We start from the raw sequence: 19,299 nt of genomic DNA on the forward strand, positions 1-19,299 counted from the left end.
TATTGAGAAGTAAGGAATGTGTGCGTTGGGGGCTCGGTGGAAAAGGAACATCCGAAGAGGATAGTTGTAGACATGTAGTTCATCACGTGATCTTCATTCATAATGGCCAATCATTTCTTCATTTAAGATGGACAATAAGGCATCATTTCATAAACACATCCGCAGTCCACACATTTCCCAAATGTATAATGTGAATACTCCCTTTAGCTCTGTTGTGGAACCTGACTGACAGCAACTCACTGCTTTACAGGCAGTGCTCCCACTTCCCCTCTCTGAGTGTACTTCCCCTTTAAGACCCAGCATCTGTTAGGAAGCCCCTGCACTCAGCTCCTCTCTGCCTCACCACAAGGGCTTTCTGAGGGGCAGCAGGACAGTTCTCTGTAGCGTTGGCTAGATTCACCACAGGGAGTGTGTGTAGTGTGGCAAGTCATTTAGAGAGTGTGGAAGGTCACAGAGGAGAAAGGGTGTTATTTGGGATCTACAGGTTGTTGATATAAGCAATACCTGTCTGTGGCATACACCTGTTCTCTAATCAAATGATGATACGGCGTTTCTCCTTCACGGGGAACCGACGACTGAATCTCTTGTCCTACAAAGGTGAGCTTTGTCTTCAACACCCTTTTCTTGTAATGGACATATGAATCAAGACATGAGCATTTAGGGTTCTTCAACCTCTGAGGAGTTGGAGCTCAGTTAAAAGTAGACTTGACTAAACCTTAATTATAATTATCAAATTACTATAAAATGAAAATGTACATTTTCCATTTTTACTGTAAAATTATCAAAAGTAAATGAGTATTTTGTTATAGGAGGATTTTCTAATAGGAGAAACACAGTTACATCTGGCTATAACCCAGTGTTTTGTAATCCTGGTCCTGTTTTAGCACTACACACCTGATTCAAATGATCAACTCATCATCGAGCTTTGATGATTTTAATCAGGTGTGTTAGTACTAAGGCAAACACTAAAATGTGCACTCCTTTGGATCCACAGGACCAGGATTAAGAAACACTCCTCTCTAACCTACCATTTTATGTGGATAAAATGCATCTTATTCAGGGCTGGGCAACTCCAGTCCTCAGGGGTCGGAGTAGTGTCACACTTTATCCACATCCCAAGCTAACACACCTGATTTAAACTAATTGAATTCTAAACAGAAGATCATGATTAGTTGATTATTGGAGTCAGGTGTGTTAGATAGGGCTGGGGGCAAAAGTGTGACACCTATCAGGCCCCCGAGGACTGGAGTTGCCCGTCCCTGATCAAAATGAACACTCCATTTTGAAAGAATGGAAGCCATTCATTTAACCCCTTTGTATAGGGTTGACAAGGGAGCACAGGTTATGTGTTAGTCCATTAACCCACTGTCTCTTACAAGGACATCTGTTACCACGCCACTGTCAAACAGCATGGAGTCTTTTCTCTGTCTGTTCGAAAGCAGTTTTTTACTTGATCCTCTAAGAAAAGGAGTCAAAAGGTTGGCTTTGTACAAATCAACTTGTATTGGTCACATACACATGCAGATGTTATTGTGAGTGTAGCGAAGTGCTTCTACATCCGACAGTGCAGCAGTATCTAACAGCTAATATCTAACAATTCCACAACAAAAGCTAATACACACAATCTAGTAAAGGAATGGGAGGAGAATATGTAAGTATAAAATATATGGATGAGCAGTGACAGAGCGGCTAAGATACCATAGATAGTAAAGAACAGATAGTGAAGGATACAGTTTCTACATATGAGATGAGTAATGCGAGATATGTAAACATTCTTAAAGGGGCATTATTAAAGTGACTAGTAGTAATGATAATAGTATATTCTATTAAGCAGATGCTTTTATCCAAAGCGACTTGGAGTCATGCGTCCCAGGTGGTCCCGGGAATCAACATATATTCTGGCATGTTGGTTTATTACCTTTAGGCACATTACTGCACATCATTAAGAACAGCTTCAACTCCTAAAGTAGGGCTACAGATGTAGGATCTTAATCTGAGACAATTATCTACAGCAGGAGGATAATCCTGCAGCAACAGGAAATGTGATTTATGTGGACTATAATTTAAATAAAAAATAAAATAATTGTAGAGGTTAGTATGTTTTTCATTAGTATTTTATTAGGGTCCATGTTTGCTACAGCCAAAGCTGCAGCTCCTCTTCCTGGGGTCCAACACAAAACATAAAATATGACATAATACAGAACACCAACAGACAATTACAGCTTAAGGACAGAACTACATAAAATGACAATACATAGCATTAATAGACAGGTACAGAGCTACATTTTTAAAATAAGAATACACACTCATATTACTATGTCTTAGCAATCCATGTACACACAATAGTGGCTACACTGCAGTCATCCATTTTGTTACAGTTGCTTAACGTTACAATTGCAGCTCCTGATCCTGATCTCTCAGAACCAGTTGTTCTGTAAACACTAGCGAGAATCTCACAACATTAGAAACCACCCGTGTACAATATGATTCATAGATGCTACTGAATGCAAGTGCAACGAAAAAACAACAATGGAAAAGCAACGGTTCTCCCAGCTAAGGCTTCAACCACTGTTTTCACCATAGCAGCCGGGCCATTCAGCTCATAAATGACCTACAAATGAAGTTGTCTCCCAGCTAAGGCTTCAACCACTGTTTTCACCATAGCAGCCGGGCCATTCAGCTCATAAATGAGCTACAAATGAAGTTGTCTCCCAGCTAAGGCTTCAACCACTGTTTTCACCATAGCAGCCGGGCCATTCAGCTCATAAATGGGCCATTCAGCTCATAAATGAGCTACAAATGAAGTTGTCTTCCAGCTAAGGCTTCAACCACTGTTTTCACCATAGCAGCCGGGCCATTCAGCTCATAAATGAGCTACAAATGAAGTTGTCTCCCCGCTAAGGCTTCAGCCACTGTTTTCACCATAGCAGCCGGGCCATTCAGCTCATAAATGAGCTACAAATGAAGTTGTATCCCCGCTAACGCTTCAGCCACTGTTTTCACCATAGCAGCCGGGCCATTCAGCTCATAAATGAGCTACAAATGAAGTCGTCTCCCAGCTAAGGCTTCAACCACTGTTTTCACCATAGCAGCCGGGCCATTCAGCTCATAAATGAGCTACAAATTAAGTCGTCTCCCAGCTAAGGCTTCAACCACTGTTTTCACCATAGCAGCCGGGCCATTCAGCTCATAAATGAGCTACAAATTAAGTCGTCTCCCAGCTAAGGCTTCAACCACTGTTTTCACCATAGCAGCCGGGCCATTCAGCTCATAAATGGGCCATTCAGCTCATAAATGAGCTACAAATGAAGTTCTCTTCCAGCTAAGGCTTCAACCACTGTTTTCACCATAGCAGCCGGGCCATTCGGCTCATAAATGAGCTACAAATGAAGTTGTCTCCCCGCTAAGGCTTCAGCCACTGTTTTCACCATAGCAGCCGGGCCATTCAGCTCATAAATGAGCTACAAATGAAGTCGTCTTCCAGCTAAGGCTTCAACCACTGTTTTCACCATAGCAGCCGGGCCATTCAGCTCATAAATGAGCTACAAATGAAGTTGTCTCCCAGCTAAGGCTTCAACCACTGTTTTCACCATAGCAGCCGAGCCATTCAGCTCATAAATGAGCTACAAATGAAGTTGTCTTCCAGCTAAGGCTTCAACCACTGTTTTCACCATAGCAGCCGGGCCATTCAGCTCATAAATGAGCTACAAATGAAGTTGTCTTCCCGCTAAGGCTTCAACCACTGTTTTCACCATAGCAGCCGGGCCATTCAGCTCATAAATGAGCTACAAATGAAGTCGTCTTCCAGCTAAGGCTTCAATTTAATCCTTCAATTCAGCAATCGTGTTGGAGTTTTCTGAGGTTAAAGTTTAAATTTAGTCCTTCACTTTAGCTGCATACGTGGTCTTTTTAGAGAGCCATCTGTTCAAATCTGTTCAAATCAAGTCTGGCATTTTAAAGTGGAAATTACATACTTTAGAAGCCTTTTTAAAACTTTGAATACACTACAGGTTTGCATTTCCTGCTTTGCAAGAAAATTCTCAGCTACAAATGCGTGATCAAATTCAGATCCTACATCTGTACATGAGGGTGTTACTGTATGAGAGACAATGTATCTCACATAGGAATGTGTCTAGGAACGCTTAGCTTTTTCCAGTGTGGTGTCACTTTCTACAACCCTGCATTAGTTGTGCTTGTCTAGATACTGGACCCTCAGCCAGCTGGGTCCAGAAATGACAGAAGCCTAAAGAAGGTGGTTAATAACTAACCACAGAGTCTGACCTGATGGGGTCTGTTCAGTACACTCTTGGAAAAAAGGGTTCCAAAAGGGTTCTTTGGTTGTCCTCATAGGAGAATCCTTTTTGGTTCCAGGGAGAACCCTTTTTGGTTCCATGTAGAACCCTCTGTGGAAAGGGTCTTACCTGGAAGCAAAAGGGTTCTTCAAAGGGTTCGCCTATGGGGACAGTCCAATAACCCTTTTAGGTTCTAGACAGTACATTTCTTTCTAAGAGTGAAGTGTGCAAGCTTACAAAACAAATACATTTAGATAGATTATATGCAATTGCTTGTCATATAGAATATATCCATTATATTTCTATCAAAACATTCAGATAGAAATGTATAGCATATACAGTAATATAGGGCTTTCATTGTGTCAACTCCACCCCCCCCCAAATAATTGCCTGTCATACACAGTAATATAGGGCTTTCATTTTGTCAACCCCCAAATATGATTACTTGTCATATACAGTAATATAGGGCTGTCATTGTGTCAACTCCACCCCCTCCCAAATTATTGCCTGTCATACACAGTAATATAGGGCTTTCATTTTGTCAACCCCCAAATATGATTACTTGTCATATACAGTAATATAGGGCTGTCATTGTGTCAACTCCACCCCCTCCCAAATGATTGCCTGTCATACACAGTAATATAGGGCTTTCATTTTGTCAACTCCCCCAAATATGATTACTTGTCATATACAGTAATATAGGGCTTTCATTTTGTCAACTCCCCCCAAATATGATTACTTGTCATATACAGTAATATAGGGCTGTCATTGTGTCAACTCCACCCCTCCCAAATTATTGCCTGTCATACACAGTAATATAGGGCTTTCATTTTGTCAACCCCCCAAATATGATTACTTGTCATATACAGTAATATAGGGCTGTCATTGTGTCAACTCCACCCCCTCCCAAATGATTGCCTGTCATACACAGTAATATAGGGCTTTCATTTTGTCAACTCCCCCAAATATGATTACTTGTCATATACAGTAATATATGGCTTTCATTTTGTCAACAGTTGTTGTCCTTCTCTCTTCCTGCCTATTCAGACCAAAGGCTTGATATTACATTTCCTTTGGGATCAATCTACGTGAACCGCAGCAGTCTGCAGGAAGAAAACAAAGACACTCGTCTTTTAAACATTCCTCTCTCTTACGCTGGGGCAATGGAGAGGAAACAGCAATCCTGCGGCCATGATGACTGTTGTAATTGTGTTTAAAGAGATAACATCTATGTACATCTATCTACAAGTGGAGAGACAGAACATGAAGACACTGTGTTTTACCTAAATAGGCCATTTAACCAATAAACTAGGGTTATTCAATGACAGACCCTCAAGCCCTGATGTACTGCTGGGAATCTTTTCTGCCTGATTTGTTGATCAATTAATACCATTGATACGTGATGCTAGAGACAGAGGCTATTTCAGGGGTCCAAGCCTGTCTTCTTGACAAACTGGGTTTACAGCATCATATGGTCTCTAGAGCAGTTTGCGTTTACATTTACATGTCAGTCATTTAGCCAACATTCTTATCCAGAGCGACTAACAGGCAGTTTGTTTTTGAGCTCTGAATATATCATGCTCCATGACCTCTAGTCTCACTGTATTCTGTCTGTCTTCACCCAGGCTTCCTGCAGTTTAATGGGAGCTGTGGAAGTCTCCGTAGCAGTGGGGGCAAAGGTCTGGCACGTTAAGGACAACTGTGGAGGAACACAACCACCGCAACCGCAGCCATGGATGACCTGGCCAATGACTCTGCTGTGCGGCCGCTGCTGTCGGAGGCACGTCTCATCTACGCCATCACCGTGCCCCTGTCCACCGCCATCATCCTGGCCAACCTGGTCATCATCCTGGGCATCTCCTGTAACCGTCAGCTCTACAACACCCCAAACTACTTCTTCCTGAGCCTGCTAGTGGCTGACCTGTGTACGGGCGTGGCCCTGCCCTTCATCCCCTGGATGGGACTCAACCGTCCGCTGAGTTTTAGCTCCTGCCTCCTGGTTCATATTTTTCCTAATTTTTTGTTCCTGGCGTTCCTGTTTAACCTGGTGATAGTTCATTATGAGAGATACATGTGCATCGTGAGTCCGTTACATTATAGTAGCTTCTGGGTTCACCGCCGCTTCCCGCTGGTGCTCCTCGCCGTGTGGGCGCCGCCATTGCTCTACGCCTCCCTGCCCGCCTTCGGCTGGAACAACCGGGCCGGCCCAGGGTGGAACGGCTGCTGCTCGTTTAACGACACGGGCGCGCTGGGTGCGCCGGTGAACTGTTCCACCGTGGTGGCAGCGGTAGCGGCGCCGGTCGGCTCCGAGTGCTGCTCTTACAGACGGGTCTTCCCCAACGCCTTCATCTACCTCGAGGTGTACGGGCTGCTGGCGCCTGCCATCCTGTCCATCGCGGGCATGACGGGACGTGTGCTGTGGATCACCCGGGGCCAGATGAAGGACATCTGCCGGCTGCACCGCTCCGTGGCGACCAGAGGGGGCGGTCAGGCCTCGGAACGGGAGCAGCGGCTCAACCTCCGCTACACGCGGTGCGTGGCCGCCGTGTCGCTGACCTTCCTGGCCTGCTGGGTGCCCTACATCATCTATATACACGTCTGCGTGGCGTTTCTGCTCAGCAAGGAGACGCGCGGGAACTCCACCACACACATTGTGCTGTCGTGTACGGGGATCGGGAGCATGGCAGTGATGCCGCTGGTCCTGGGGCTGGCCAACAGGCAGTACACGGACCCGGTGAGGAAACTCCTCCATAAACTCAGAGACAGATGGAGGAGGAGACAGGACTCTGAGGATATGGCTCTCTGAGTAGCCAGGACAGGACTGCTCTCACTTTGGGGATGGATGTGTGGGATTATAAATGGGGATTATAGCATATGGATGATGAAGCATCCTCTGCTCCTGGATGAGGGCAGTGGCGCCCCAAGTCTGTGGACTCTAGCTGTAAGGGAGTAGCAGAAAGACCCCATTCGAGGTGCAGGACTGGTAGGGTTGCCCCACCACTCCCATGTCTGTCAGTTTATAGTCACAGCATTGAAAGCATGTGTGACTCTTGCCATTGGGGCCATTGAGCGCGTTATGTTTAAAGCCATCAGTATACATGGGTACACTACTTGGGTAGTCATAATAAATTCAAAACAATCACTGTAAAAGTCACCAATCTTTCTATTTTTCAAGTTGATTGAATCCATTAGAGAGAAACATAATGTTATGAATTATCAACAGAGACCTCTATGATGATGAACTGGGCTCATTTGGATATGAAAGAGCAGATGGGTCGAATTAAGATGGATCTAATTGACTACTCCATCAATCACTACAGCATCTCATCTCCTCTCACTCTCTCTCTCTCTCTCTTTCTCTCTTTCTCCCTCTCTCTCTCTCCTCTCTCTCTCCTCTCTCTCTCTTTCCCATCTCTCTCCCTCCCTCCCTCCCTCCCTCCCTCCCTCCCTCCCTCCCTCCCTCCCTCCCTCCCTCCCTCCCTCCCTCCCTCCCTCCCTCCCTCCCTCCCTCCCTCCCTCCCTCCCTCCCTCCCTCCCTCCCTCCCTCTACCTATCTTTCTCTCTCTCTCACACACTTTCTCTCCCTCCATATTCTTTATCTGGTGCTGGTATGTGCTCTGAACAGGGGAGAGAGGGGTGTGCTCTGTGCTCCTCTGCAGTCCAAAATACATCTGGAACACAGGGGAGTGATTAGAACTCTGAGATTCTAACATTTAGATCACATTTGAAAAGAGCCAGACAGGAACTGAAGTTCTTTAGGTTACACCATATCTGGGAAGATAATCATCTTTCCAAAATTGAAGTGAAAACAAGAATGGTTCTTTCATTGTCTGCCGATTTGTAAGTCTGTATCAGTGTGCTAAGAATCCTTGAAGCAAGACTGTTTTATCTACTGATTTCTAATAGCCCTCAAACAGGGTTGGTCATATTCACAGTTTAATGTGCAAAGTTTATAACGCTACTTTATTGCCTACTCGGCAAATCAAGTATACATTTTCTATGTCTTTGTTGAAACTATAACTCGTGCATATGGGGAAAACAAGAGAACTTTAGTGTGACTATTCACACTAACTATTTGACGTGTAAACATCTTTTCAAATAGACTAGAGCGTGAGAGAGAGTTAAGTCCGGGTAAGAGCCAGCCATGTGTAACTATAAAAGGTCTGAATTTTTACATGACGTTGAGAGAGACAGATTATTAACATGGGGTCAGAATTTTTTATGTACAATACTGTGTGTGTGCGTGTGTGTGTGTGTGTTGCATTTGTCTGAGTGTGTGTGCGAGAGAGGGAGGAGTGATGGAGTGAAATATGGTAATAAGAGACCGGGCAGTCTCCCAGACATCCTGCTATCCATCATATCCCTATCTCATCATCAGCTGGTGTTCCCAACAAGCCTCTCTCTCTTTCTTTCTTTCTTTCTTTGTCTCTCTGTGTCTCTGTCTCTCTGTGTCTGTCTCTGTGTGTGTGTGTGTGTGTGTGTGTGTGTGTGTGTGTGTGTGTGTCTCTCTCTCTCTGTGTTGCTCTCTCTCTCTCTCTCTCTCTCTCTCTCTCTCTGTGTCGCTCTCTCTCTGTGTGTGTGTCTCTGTCTCTCTCTGTCTCTCTGTGTGTCTCTCTCTCTTTTCTCTCTCTGTGTGTGTGTGTGTGTCTCTCTCTCTCTCTCTCTCTCTGTGTCTCTCTCCTCTCTCTGTGTCTCTCTGTGTCTCTCTCTCTCTCTGTGTCTTTCTCTCTCTCTCTCTGTGTCTCTCTCTCTGTCTCTGTCTCTCTCTCTCTCTCTCTCTCTGCGTCTCTCTCTCTCTGCATCTCTCTCTCTCTCTGTCTCTCTCTCTGTCTCTCTCTCTCTCTCTCTCTGCGTCTCTCTCTCTCTGCATCTCTCTCTCTCTCTCTGTCTCTCTCTTTCTCTCTCTCTGCGTCTCTCTCTCTGCGTCTCTCTCTCTCTCTGCGTCTCTCTCTCTCTCTGTGTCTCTCTCTGTGTCTCTCTCTCTCTGCATGTGTCTCTCTCTCGGTCGCTCTCTTATCTCCATCCACCCAGAACAGTCTGTATACCACATGGAACTACAGTCTTTATTTTGAACACTAAATGAGAAAGGGTCCTCATGCTAATGTTTAACATGACAGTTGTCGAATTAGACAGTTGTTTTCATCAAAAGGGGATACTGAATGTAAGTACTTATATGACGACAGTGGTGGTCCCGGGGTACTAGGAAGTGTATCTCTGTCTGTGTGGTGACAATAGGCCCATGTATATGACAACAGTGGTGGTCCCGGGGTACTAGGAAGTGTATCTCTGTCTGTGTGGTGACAATAGGCCCATGTATATGACAACAGTGGTGGTCCCGGGGTTCTAGGAAGTGTATCTCTGTCTGTGTGGTGACAATAGGCTCATGTATATGACAACAGTGGTGGTCCCGGGGTTCTAGGAAGTCTTTCTCTGTCTGTGTGGTGACAATAGGCCCATGTATACCTTGAGTTCAGGGTTGAGTTGTATCGGGTGACAGACATACTCCTTAAACAAACCATACACATATTTGGTTCCTTAATATTTTCTCTTTTTATTTTGGACCTGGTTCAGTGACATTCAAGCTTTGGAGGACATGGCCTTCCCAGTCACATGAGCACAAGAGAGCACAGATAAATTCTCCCACCACAAACGTAATGAAAAAGAGCACAGGACACATTTTGTAAGAGCTCCTGTTACTGTCGCACATGGTCTTCGAACTGCAGTTGAAAACGAAGTTTGTAAGTTTAACACCGTAGTTTATTAAACAATGACCTTAACGTAAAACAAAAGACTCAGCAATGTTTTTTAGATGGAAAAGAGAGAGAGAAAGTGGTACAACACCGTGTTACTATAGCGACAGCAGAGTGACGGTGGACTTGGTTAATTGTCGGAGTAGTGCAAACTCTTGGACATGACCCTGCCCGCCTCCACCTCAATTCTGAGGTGAGCTTCCTGGGGCTGGTTGGGGGGCCACCGGCATCTAATGAGAGGGGCTTCAGAGTCAGGAGGGGCTTCGATGGCAAATCAATGTCTATGTGCAAGCACGTAGAGCACGTTTTAGTAATCTGAGCAAAAGAGATATGATTTGGTTTTAGTTGGACACACAGATCATGACACAACACAAATCACAGTTCCTTCCTATCGGATCTTTCTCTTCTTACTCACCCTTCTACACATTTACTGAGGATGGGAAAGAACTACTCGGCAGTGGTGTAAAGTACTTAAGTAAAAATACTTTTAAGTACTACTTAATTAGTTGTTTGGGGTATCTGCACTTTACTATTTCTATTTTTTTTACAACTTTTACATTTACTCAACTACATTCCTAAAGAAAATAATGTACTTTTTACTCCTTACATTTACCTTGACACCCAAAAGTACTTGTTACGTGTTTAATGCTTAGCAGGACAGGAAAATTGTCTAATTCACGGACTTAACAAGAGGACATCCCTGGTCATCCCTACTGCCTCTGATCTGGCGGACTCACTAAACACAAATGCTTTGTTTTTAAATTATGTCTGAGTGTTGGAGTGTGTGTCTGGCTATCCGTACATTTTAAAAACAAGAAAATCGTGTTGTCTGGTTTGCTTAATATAAGGAATTTTAAATGATTTATACTTTTACTATTGATACTTAAGTACATTTAAAACCAAATACTTTAAAACTTTTACTCAAGTAGTGTTTTACTGGGGGACCTTTACTTTTACTTTAGTTATTTTATTTGAAGGTATCTTTACTTTTACTTTAGTTATTTTCTTTTAAGGTATCTTTACTTTGACTCAAGTATGAAAATGTGGAACTTTTTCCACCACTGCACCTCTGAAGAGGAAAGTATCATGTAGATGCTACCTAGAGGGTCTAAGGTTAAATAAACTAATGAAGAAGAGAGTGAATCACTGGAGGGAATAAGAAGAGGTCTTACCTTGATGACGTATATGGTGATTCATTCTGAAATGACAGAGAGAATACGGGCTAAGTATAGGCAGGATACTACAGTATTTCTCCATTTCAATCTCTCTCTCTCTCTCTCTCTCTCTCTATACTGTGCCATTTACCTCATCTACTCTCCCGCCTGTAGGTGGCGATCTCGATGTCCAGGGCCAGTTTGAGGTTCATCAGTTCCTGGTACTCCCTGACCTGACGGGCCATGTCCTGCTTGGCCCTGCGGAGAGCGTCTTCCAGCGCAACAATATTATCCCTGGCCTGCTCCAACGCATTCTGCCCATCCACCTCCTCAATGTCCTTCTCAACAACTCTTTTCTGAACAGGGAAAGAGAGGGAGGGTCAGAGGGAGAAGGTCAGAGAGAGTCGGAGAGAGAGGGGTAAAGGGTCAGAGGGAGAGTGTCAGGGAGGGAGAGGGTCAGAGGGATAGGGTCAAATGGGAGGGAGAGGGATAGGGTCAAATGGGAGGGAGAGGGATAGGGTCAAATGGGAGAGAATGCGTCAGGGGGGGGTCAAAGGGAGGTGGGGAAGAGGGTCAGAGGGAGAGAGGGTCAGAGATATAACGGAAGTGGAGAAGGATATAGAAATACAGGAAACAGTGTGTGTGTGTATGCGTGCAAGAGCGTTTCACCTGCTTCTTGAGGGTCTCCAGCTCTGCCTTCAGTCTCTGTGTTAGACGGAGCATGTCAGCATCTCCTTCTTCACATCACGTACATCCTGCTCATACTGCTCTGCTGTCAGCACTATGTCATCCATCTGAGAGGGGGGGAGGGAGGGAGGGAGAGAGAGAGAGAGAGGGAGGGAGGGAGGGAGAGAGAGAGAGAGGGAGGGAGAGAGAGAGAGAGAGAGGGAGGGAGGAAGGAAGGAAGGAAGGAAGAGAGAGAGAGAGGAAGGAAGGAAGGAAGGAAGGAAGGAAGGAAGGAAGGAAGGAAGGAAGGAAGGAAGGAAGGAAGGGAGGGAGGGAGTCAGGGAGGGAGTCAGGGAGGGAGAAAGGATAGAAGGGAATCACTGAATATATTTAGGATAGTCATCACTCTTGTTGCAATGTCAACATCATTTACTGTGATACATAATGTTGGTGTGTGTGGCTCTGATGTGTAACTGTGATTAAGTTGCGAAACAAAAGTTATTCTTGACGGACAGTAGATACCACTCACCACCACTGACCCCCACCACCACCACCACTCACCACTCACCACCACTGACCCTCACCACTCACCACCACTGACCCCACCACCACTCACCACTCACCACCACTGACCCCCACCACTCACCATTCCCACCACCTCCGCCACCCTTCACCCCACCACTCCTCACCACTCACCACCACCCACTCCTCACCACCACACCACTCATCCCCACCACCACTCACCACTCACCCCCAGCACTCACCACTCACCACCACCACTCCTCACCACTCACCACCACCGCTCACCCCCACCACAACCACCCCTCACCACTCACCACTCACCCCCACCACCACTCATCACCAGTTGAGAGCGTTGGGCCAGTTACCGAAAGCTCGCTGGTTCAAATCCCAGAGCCGACCAGGTGAAAAATCTGCCAATGTGCCCTTGAGCAAGGCATTTAACCTTAATTGCTCCTATAAGTCTCTCTGAATTAGAGTGTCTGCTAAATGACCTAAAATATAAAAAATTCTCACCTTTTTCTGGTTCCACAGCTCTGCCTCCTCTCTGGCACAGGAGGCCATGTCCTCTTATTGTTTCTTGACACTGTCGATGATCTCGTCCATGTCTAAAGATCTCTTGTTGCTCTCCTTCACGACCACCGTCTCATTCTGAATATGAGACTCCAGCTCCTTCAGCTCCTGTCACAACACAGCCAGGACAACAATACTACATTAGACAAGGAGATCTGGGCATCCCGAGTGGCGCACTGGTCTAAGAAACTGCATTGCAATGCTAGCTGTGCTTCTAGAGATCCTGGCTCGAGTCCAGGCTCTGTCGCAGCCGGCCGGGATCAGGAGAGCCATGGGGCGGCGCACAATTAGGGCTTCCGGGTTAAGTGGGCATTGTGTCCAGTAGCAGTGCGGCTTGGCAGGGTCGTATTTTGGAGGACGCACGGCTCTCGACCTTCGCCTCTCCCGAGTCCATACGGGAGTTGCAGCGATGGGACAAGACTGTAACTACCAATTCGATACCACGAAATTGGGGAGAAAAAGGGGTAAAGAGAAGGAGATCTGGGCTGCGTCTCATTCCAGGTAACTGCCTCCTTCGCTCTGCCCTAGTTAGCAGATTTGAGATGGTTTGTGCACTGGGTAGGTGTAAATTGCAATAGTTCCACACAGCGCCATGCAGTAAAGAGAGTTTGGCAAACTTTTACACTGGACACCATGTTAGCTATATATGGTTCTGGTTCCACCTAGCCTCTGATTGGCCGATGGGTGTGTCAGTCAGCCTACCTCCTCATAGCCCCACCTCAGGAAGTCCAGTTCTCCCATCAGGTCCTCCAGTTCCAGAGCCAGATCCACGGCTGCCAGGTGGCCCTCATCCACATCCTTTTTGTTGATCACAAAGTCATTCTCCAGAACCGACTTCTTCTGGATCTCATCCTGGTACCTGGAGGACCACAGAGTGGATAATGAAGAGGACGTTGTTTTGATATTTTACATTTTAGTCATTTAGCAGACACTCTTATCCAGAGCGACTTACAGGAGAAATTAGGGTTAAGTGCCTTGCTCAGAGCACAGACAGATTTTTCACCTAATTGTCTTGGCGATTCAAACCTCTAGGCTACCTGCCGCCCAGGTATGATATGACTGAGATGGGAGCTCAGGTGAGCGCACACACCTGCGCGCATGACACACCACGACACGACACGACACACCAAGACACACGCATCCCCAAACCCTTTTGACTGACATGTCAATTTATCATCCTACTGTCAGACCATCTGCAGCTTTGTTTCCCTCTCACCCCCCCAAGTCAGACAGACACCCTAGCATAGCATGCCTGTGTGGAGCTGATCCAGACTGGGTAAGAGCCCAGGATGGATGGGATGAATGGGCCCAGGTCTCTAAGGGTTCCACATTTTCTCCACTCCCAGAGCCATGTCTGTGGGTACTGTGTAACAGAGGTCCATGGTTAGGGGGTAGAGTGGAGTAGAGGGGCTGGGGAGTGTACACTGACTACAGTACATTTACCTCCCCCCACAGACATAGTGCAGGGCACACCAGAGCTCCCCTGTATATACTTAACTCAACCCAGTGGACAGAGGCTTATGTAAGCATAAAGAATTAGCACCTCCGACTCTTGAGGCCTGGGGACCCAGGTGGAAAAATGCTCCGTAGCCTAGCGTGAGAAAACGTTGTTTGTCACTTTAGACTGATGAGGTTCCTGTTGTGGACTGTGGCATTTCCTGGAGGCCTGGTGACCTGTACAATATCTCAACTCTGATTTATATTATACCATTGACTGTCCTAGTTGTCTCCCTAGGCCTGCTTCACAGGAATCAGGTGTTGGGTGGTTTGTTAGGGCTTTCTGAAATGGTCGATACATTCATCATTTAGATCTATCTTTTGCAGTGCATGTTGTCCAATTCAATGCCATTCTATTGTATTGCACTCTATTATTTTCTATTGTATTCCATTCTATTCTGTTCTATTTGATTCTATTAACTCTTAACTATGAAAGGCTCTGTGAAGTCACTGTGAAGGCTCTGTGAAGGCTCTGTGAAGGCTCTGTGAAGTCACTGACTTGTTGCGTACCTGGTCCACTTTGTCCTGGCAGCGGGCCAGCTCCAGCTTCAGTTTCTGTTTGTCCCGGGCCAGTTTCTGTTTGTCCCGGGCCAGTTTCTGTTTGTCCCGGGCCAGTTTCTGTTTGTCCCGGGCCAGTTTCTGGATCTGCTGCTGCAACTCATTGGCCAGCTGTTGGACCACAGCGTCCACGTTGCCTTGGTAGTCCTCCTGCTCCTTCAGGATCTTCAGACGCGTGTCCAGGACCTTGTTCTGCTGCTCCAGGTTTTGCACCTAAAGGGAGAGGGAGAGCGAGTATATTGGATCAGAAACTCAATCAAGGTTGTTGCATCTGAAACCAGTCAGAGAAAACTACAATGAGTTATAGAAGGAAAAAACTCCTATCCATGTTTATTCATGTCACTGGGGGATTGTGGGTTAAGATTTGTAAGCCTCCACTTCTCTGCTAGCAGGAATTGAACAGATATTGAAAAAGTGACTCTACAAACTGTTGGTCTTGTGGGATGCCATTGTGTGTGTGTGTGCGTGCGTGCGTGTGCACATATGTGGAGCCTCAGTGATGAAGGGTCTCATTACACTAACTGGGCAACACCAGATCTGCCCACAGCTATAATTCCACTGTGTGGGTTTGTGTGTGTGTGGCAAGCACACTTTCTGGCTGCTTGGTGGCAGCAACATGCATTAGGTTTACACCCAGACTCTCATGGCCGTTAAATATAGAACCAATGTGTGATTCACTACAACATACAACATATGTCTGTTAACAACAAATAGGCCCCCACACTCACAAATGTAACCCAACAAAAATATTATATAATATCGACTAAATCCAAGTCCAAAAATCTATATGAGAAAATAGGTTTGGAAAATTTGCAAGAGATTAAAAATAATTCCATTTTGAAATGGTATTCTGTTATTGGCCACAAGGTAGCACCTTAGCAGTTGAAAATGCCCTATGATCAACGGAGAGAGAGAGGTGAGAGAAAGAATGAAAGAGAGAGAGAGAAGAGATAATGAAAGTGAGAGAAAGAATGAAAGAGAGAGAGAGAGAGAGAGAGAGAGAGAGAGACTCAGAACGCGGAGCAGAGAGCAGGAGACTCTATGTCTGACAGGTTTTCTTTACAGCTGTGAGTGATGGTGATGAGACTGCTAGAGCACCTCTCTCTGGGTAGGATGTTTTGGCTACATAAACCCCGCTGCTGGGATGATTACAGAGGCTCTTATTTTAGTGAAGGTAGGCTTCTAATTATGTAAAGGTGGTAATGAAGTATAATGACAGTTAAGTAGAATGTATAAAAAGTAGGCCTGTAGATAATTAGCAATATACATTTGTTTTATCTCAAGATGTGTTTTGGGTCTATCTAATGGAATTATTACACAATGAATTGGAAGAAAATGCATAAATTAAGCATCAAATCAAATATCATATGGCTGAAATAATTACGTAGGAGTGCCATACATGTGTTTCTCTATTACCAGCAGACTTCAGACAGGCCTATTGCATCAATGTATTGATTTTGTAAAATGATCAATCCAATCAATAATAATAATAATAATAATGAAATAACACACCTTGTCAATGAACGCTATAAACTTGTCGTTGAGTCCAACCATCTGGTCCTTCTCCTGGCTCTTGGCTGACTGGTCCTTCGGGTCCACCTTGGGGTTGTTGGGCTCTAGAAGGTCCTTGTTAGTGGCGACGTTCGGGTAGATTTTGGGCCTGTTACCCGAGGGAGTGTCAGACTGGCTGCTGTATCCGCCTGGTTTGGACATCTTGTCTTTGTGTTCTTGTCAGAATGACAGAGAGAAGGAGTCTCAAGTATCAGACTCAGAGTTTAGGGAAAGCACCTCTTCTCAGGTTATCACCCGATTTTAAGGTGGGCAAGGACCAACCCTCACCACTCAGGTGTCCGCCTCTGTCCAATCAGCTGAGGTGGAACTCTACATTTCATAGTAAAAACAACAAAGTCACAAAGGAAAACTTGAATGTTTACTCTAAACCTGTTTTCCCGGGGGTGTGCTGGACGTACTACAGCCAATCGTATCTTTGGGGCCGGTTTCAGGTGTTGAGCAGTGGTATAACAACAGTCCCTCGCATCTCTCAATCACTACCTGTACAGGTGACTATCGGTTCTACACTTCTCTATTTTCTTTCTCAACTCACCCAATCAACCAACTACTGCCATGTCTAGGAACAGTGCCTTCAGCATGTTCGGTGGGGCCGGGGGAAGAGGTTCCAGGGTGTCTGTGGCCAGTCTGGAGGGGCTACGGAACGCCATGCGTTCTGACCTGGAGAATTCGAAGGAGGTCTGTCCTGCCCCCGGGCCCGCCCCGGATGATAAGAAGACCATCAAGGGTCTCAACGACCGTCTGTCCGGCTACCTGGGCAGGGTGAGGAACCTGGAGGAACCAACAAACATCTGGAGGACATCTTGGACAAGAGCGGAGAACCCAACGGCTGCGACTGGGATGTGGTTGAGAAACCATTGAATGACCTCAGGAAGAAGGTGATTCATATAATTTAATATGAATAATTAGACTGATTTATTCCACATTTTTGCCCATTAAATGATCAATGTACAGTACTGTATGTCTATGTCAACTGAGCTTATTCAGCTGATAGTCACTTGATCTCTGTCTGTGAATCATTTGGTGTGTTTACTGGATTCTCAATAACTGGCCCATGTTCTCTCGGTTTCAGCTCCGTGATATGACCATGGATAATGCACGTTTGTTACTGCAAATGGACAACACCAAACTGGCCAATGATGACTTCAAAAACAAGTGAGACATGACATGCTATCACCTGGAGATGTATTTAAAGTACTCAGTAGTACCTTCAATTCATTAAAACAAAATAGGACAAAAATACACAAAATAAAATGTATATTATTTGATTATTATTATTATGACATTATAATAAACAATTTTATGAAAATGGTGCTCATTTACATATAGCAGTCTTTGCTAAAACCCAATGTCGCTTTTTACATTGTATGGGGCTAAGAGAGACTGATACATGCTCCTGTCCTCTCCTCCTACATGCAGGCTGGACAACGAGAAGCAGGCCAGGAAGACTGTGGAGAAGGACCTGATTGGTCTGAAGAAGATGATTGACGACACCAACCTGAAACGCATGCAGCTGGAGAGCCAGATCGAGTCTGTGAAGGAAGAGCTCGCCTTCCTCAAGAAGGACCATAAGGATGTAAGGGCACACACTCATTCACCCACTGTTCCCGGAACAGTTTTGAGATTTACCTCATAATGGTTAGGTTTATAGCTGGGAATGGGAGAGATGATCCTAGATGACATGTAAGATCAGATTCTGTGAAACAAGGACTGGAGTTCTAAGGAATTGTGACTATGGCATGAGGCCAGGTATCAGCAGCTAGCCTAGTCAAGACAGACGTGTACAGCCATAACAGACATTTTGGTGACCTTTTCTGCTGCTTTTCAGACACGGTTGGATCCCACCCTGAAGCACTACTTGTGTACTAATTAAAACTCTAAACAATCACAACACAGTCAGTATTGGTCACTCTATTATGGATTATTATTGTAATTGTTGTCAGTTATTAAAGAGTATATTTGTTAACTGCACTGTAGAGATTTGTAGACCTAGATATCTCCAATCCTAAAAGTACACATAAAGTAAACTATTCCAATTTATTTACATATTTACATAGCGTGTGTGTGTGAGGGAGAGATAGGAGAGTGTGTGTGTGAGAGATAGGAGAGTGTGTGAGAGAGAGATAGGAGAGTGTGTGTGTGAGAGATAAGAGAGTGTGTGAGAGAGAGATAGGAGAGTGTGTGTGTGAGAGATAGGAGAGTGTGTGTGCATTTTGTGTTAAATTTTTTCTTGTCAGCCACCCAGCTCTGCTTTTCTGCCTTATAAAAAGCTGAGGTCTGGAACTCCCTCCAGGTCACCCCTCTCTCTCCATTCCTTGGCCTTGGTTGCCTGACGACTCACCCTGAATGTAATTCCTCTTCTCTATCGATCACTACATACATTCATTGTGGAGAAGAAACGTCAGTTTGTCCAGGAACAATGTGGATGGTTAGCCAGGGAACGGCCTTGGTATATAAAAAAACTTTTTGCAGGACAATAAACATATCATCCTGCCACTCCTGGGAACCATGTTCATACAGTTGAAGTCGGAAGTTTACATACACTTAGGTTGGAGTCATGAAAACTAATGACTCCACTCCACAAATTTCTTGTTAACAACCTAGAGTTTTGGCAAGTCAGTTAGGACATCTACTTTGTGCATGACACAAGTCATTTTTCCAACAATTGTTTACAGACAGATTATTTCACTTATAATTCACTGTATCACAATTCTAGTGGCT

General features: G+C 45.2%; 1 protein-coding gene and 2 pseudogenes across 1 annotated transcript; 2 read left to right on the forward strand and 1 right to left on the reverse strand.

Moving 5' to 3' along the window:
* Positions 1-351: 351 nt before the first annotated feature.
* Positions 352-7,630, forward strand: LOC112266319 (G-protein coupled bile acid receptor 1). Its single transcript, XM_042323788.1, has 2 exons — positions 352-597; positions 5,918-7,630. The coding sequence occupies exon 2, from the start codon at positions 6,025-6,027 to the stop codon at positions 7,096-7,098; it is 1,074 nt and encodes a 357-aa protein (XP_042179722.1). The 5' UTR covers positions 352-597; positions 5,918-6,024; the 3' UTR covers positions 7,099-7,630.
* A 3,718-nt stretch (positions 7,631-11,348) lies between these two features.
* Positions 11,349-12,945, reverse strand: LOC121846824 (annotated as a pseudogene).
* A 2,852-nt stretch (positions 12,946-15,797) lies between these two features.
* On the forward strand, positions 15,798-18,394 carry LOC112266331 (annotated as a pseudogene).
* Positions 18,395-19,299: the final 905 nt, after the last annotated feature.

Source organism: Oncorhynchus tshawytscha, linkage group LG07, assembly GCF_018296145.1.
Source record: "Oncorhynchus tshawytscha isolate Ot180627B linkage group LG07, Otsh_v2.0, whole genome shotgun sequence".
NCBI lineage: Eukaryota > Metazoa > Chordata > Actinopteri > Salmoniformes > Salmonidae > Oncorhynchus > Oncorhynchus tshawytscha.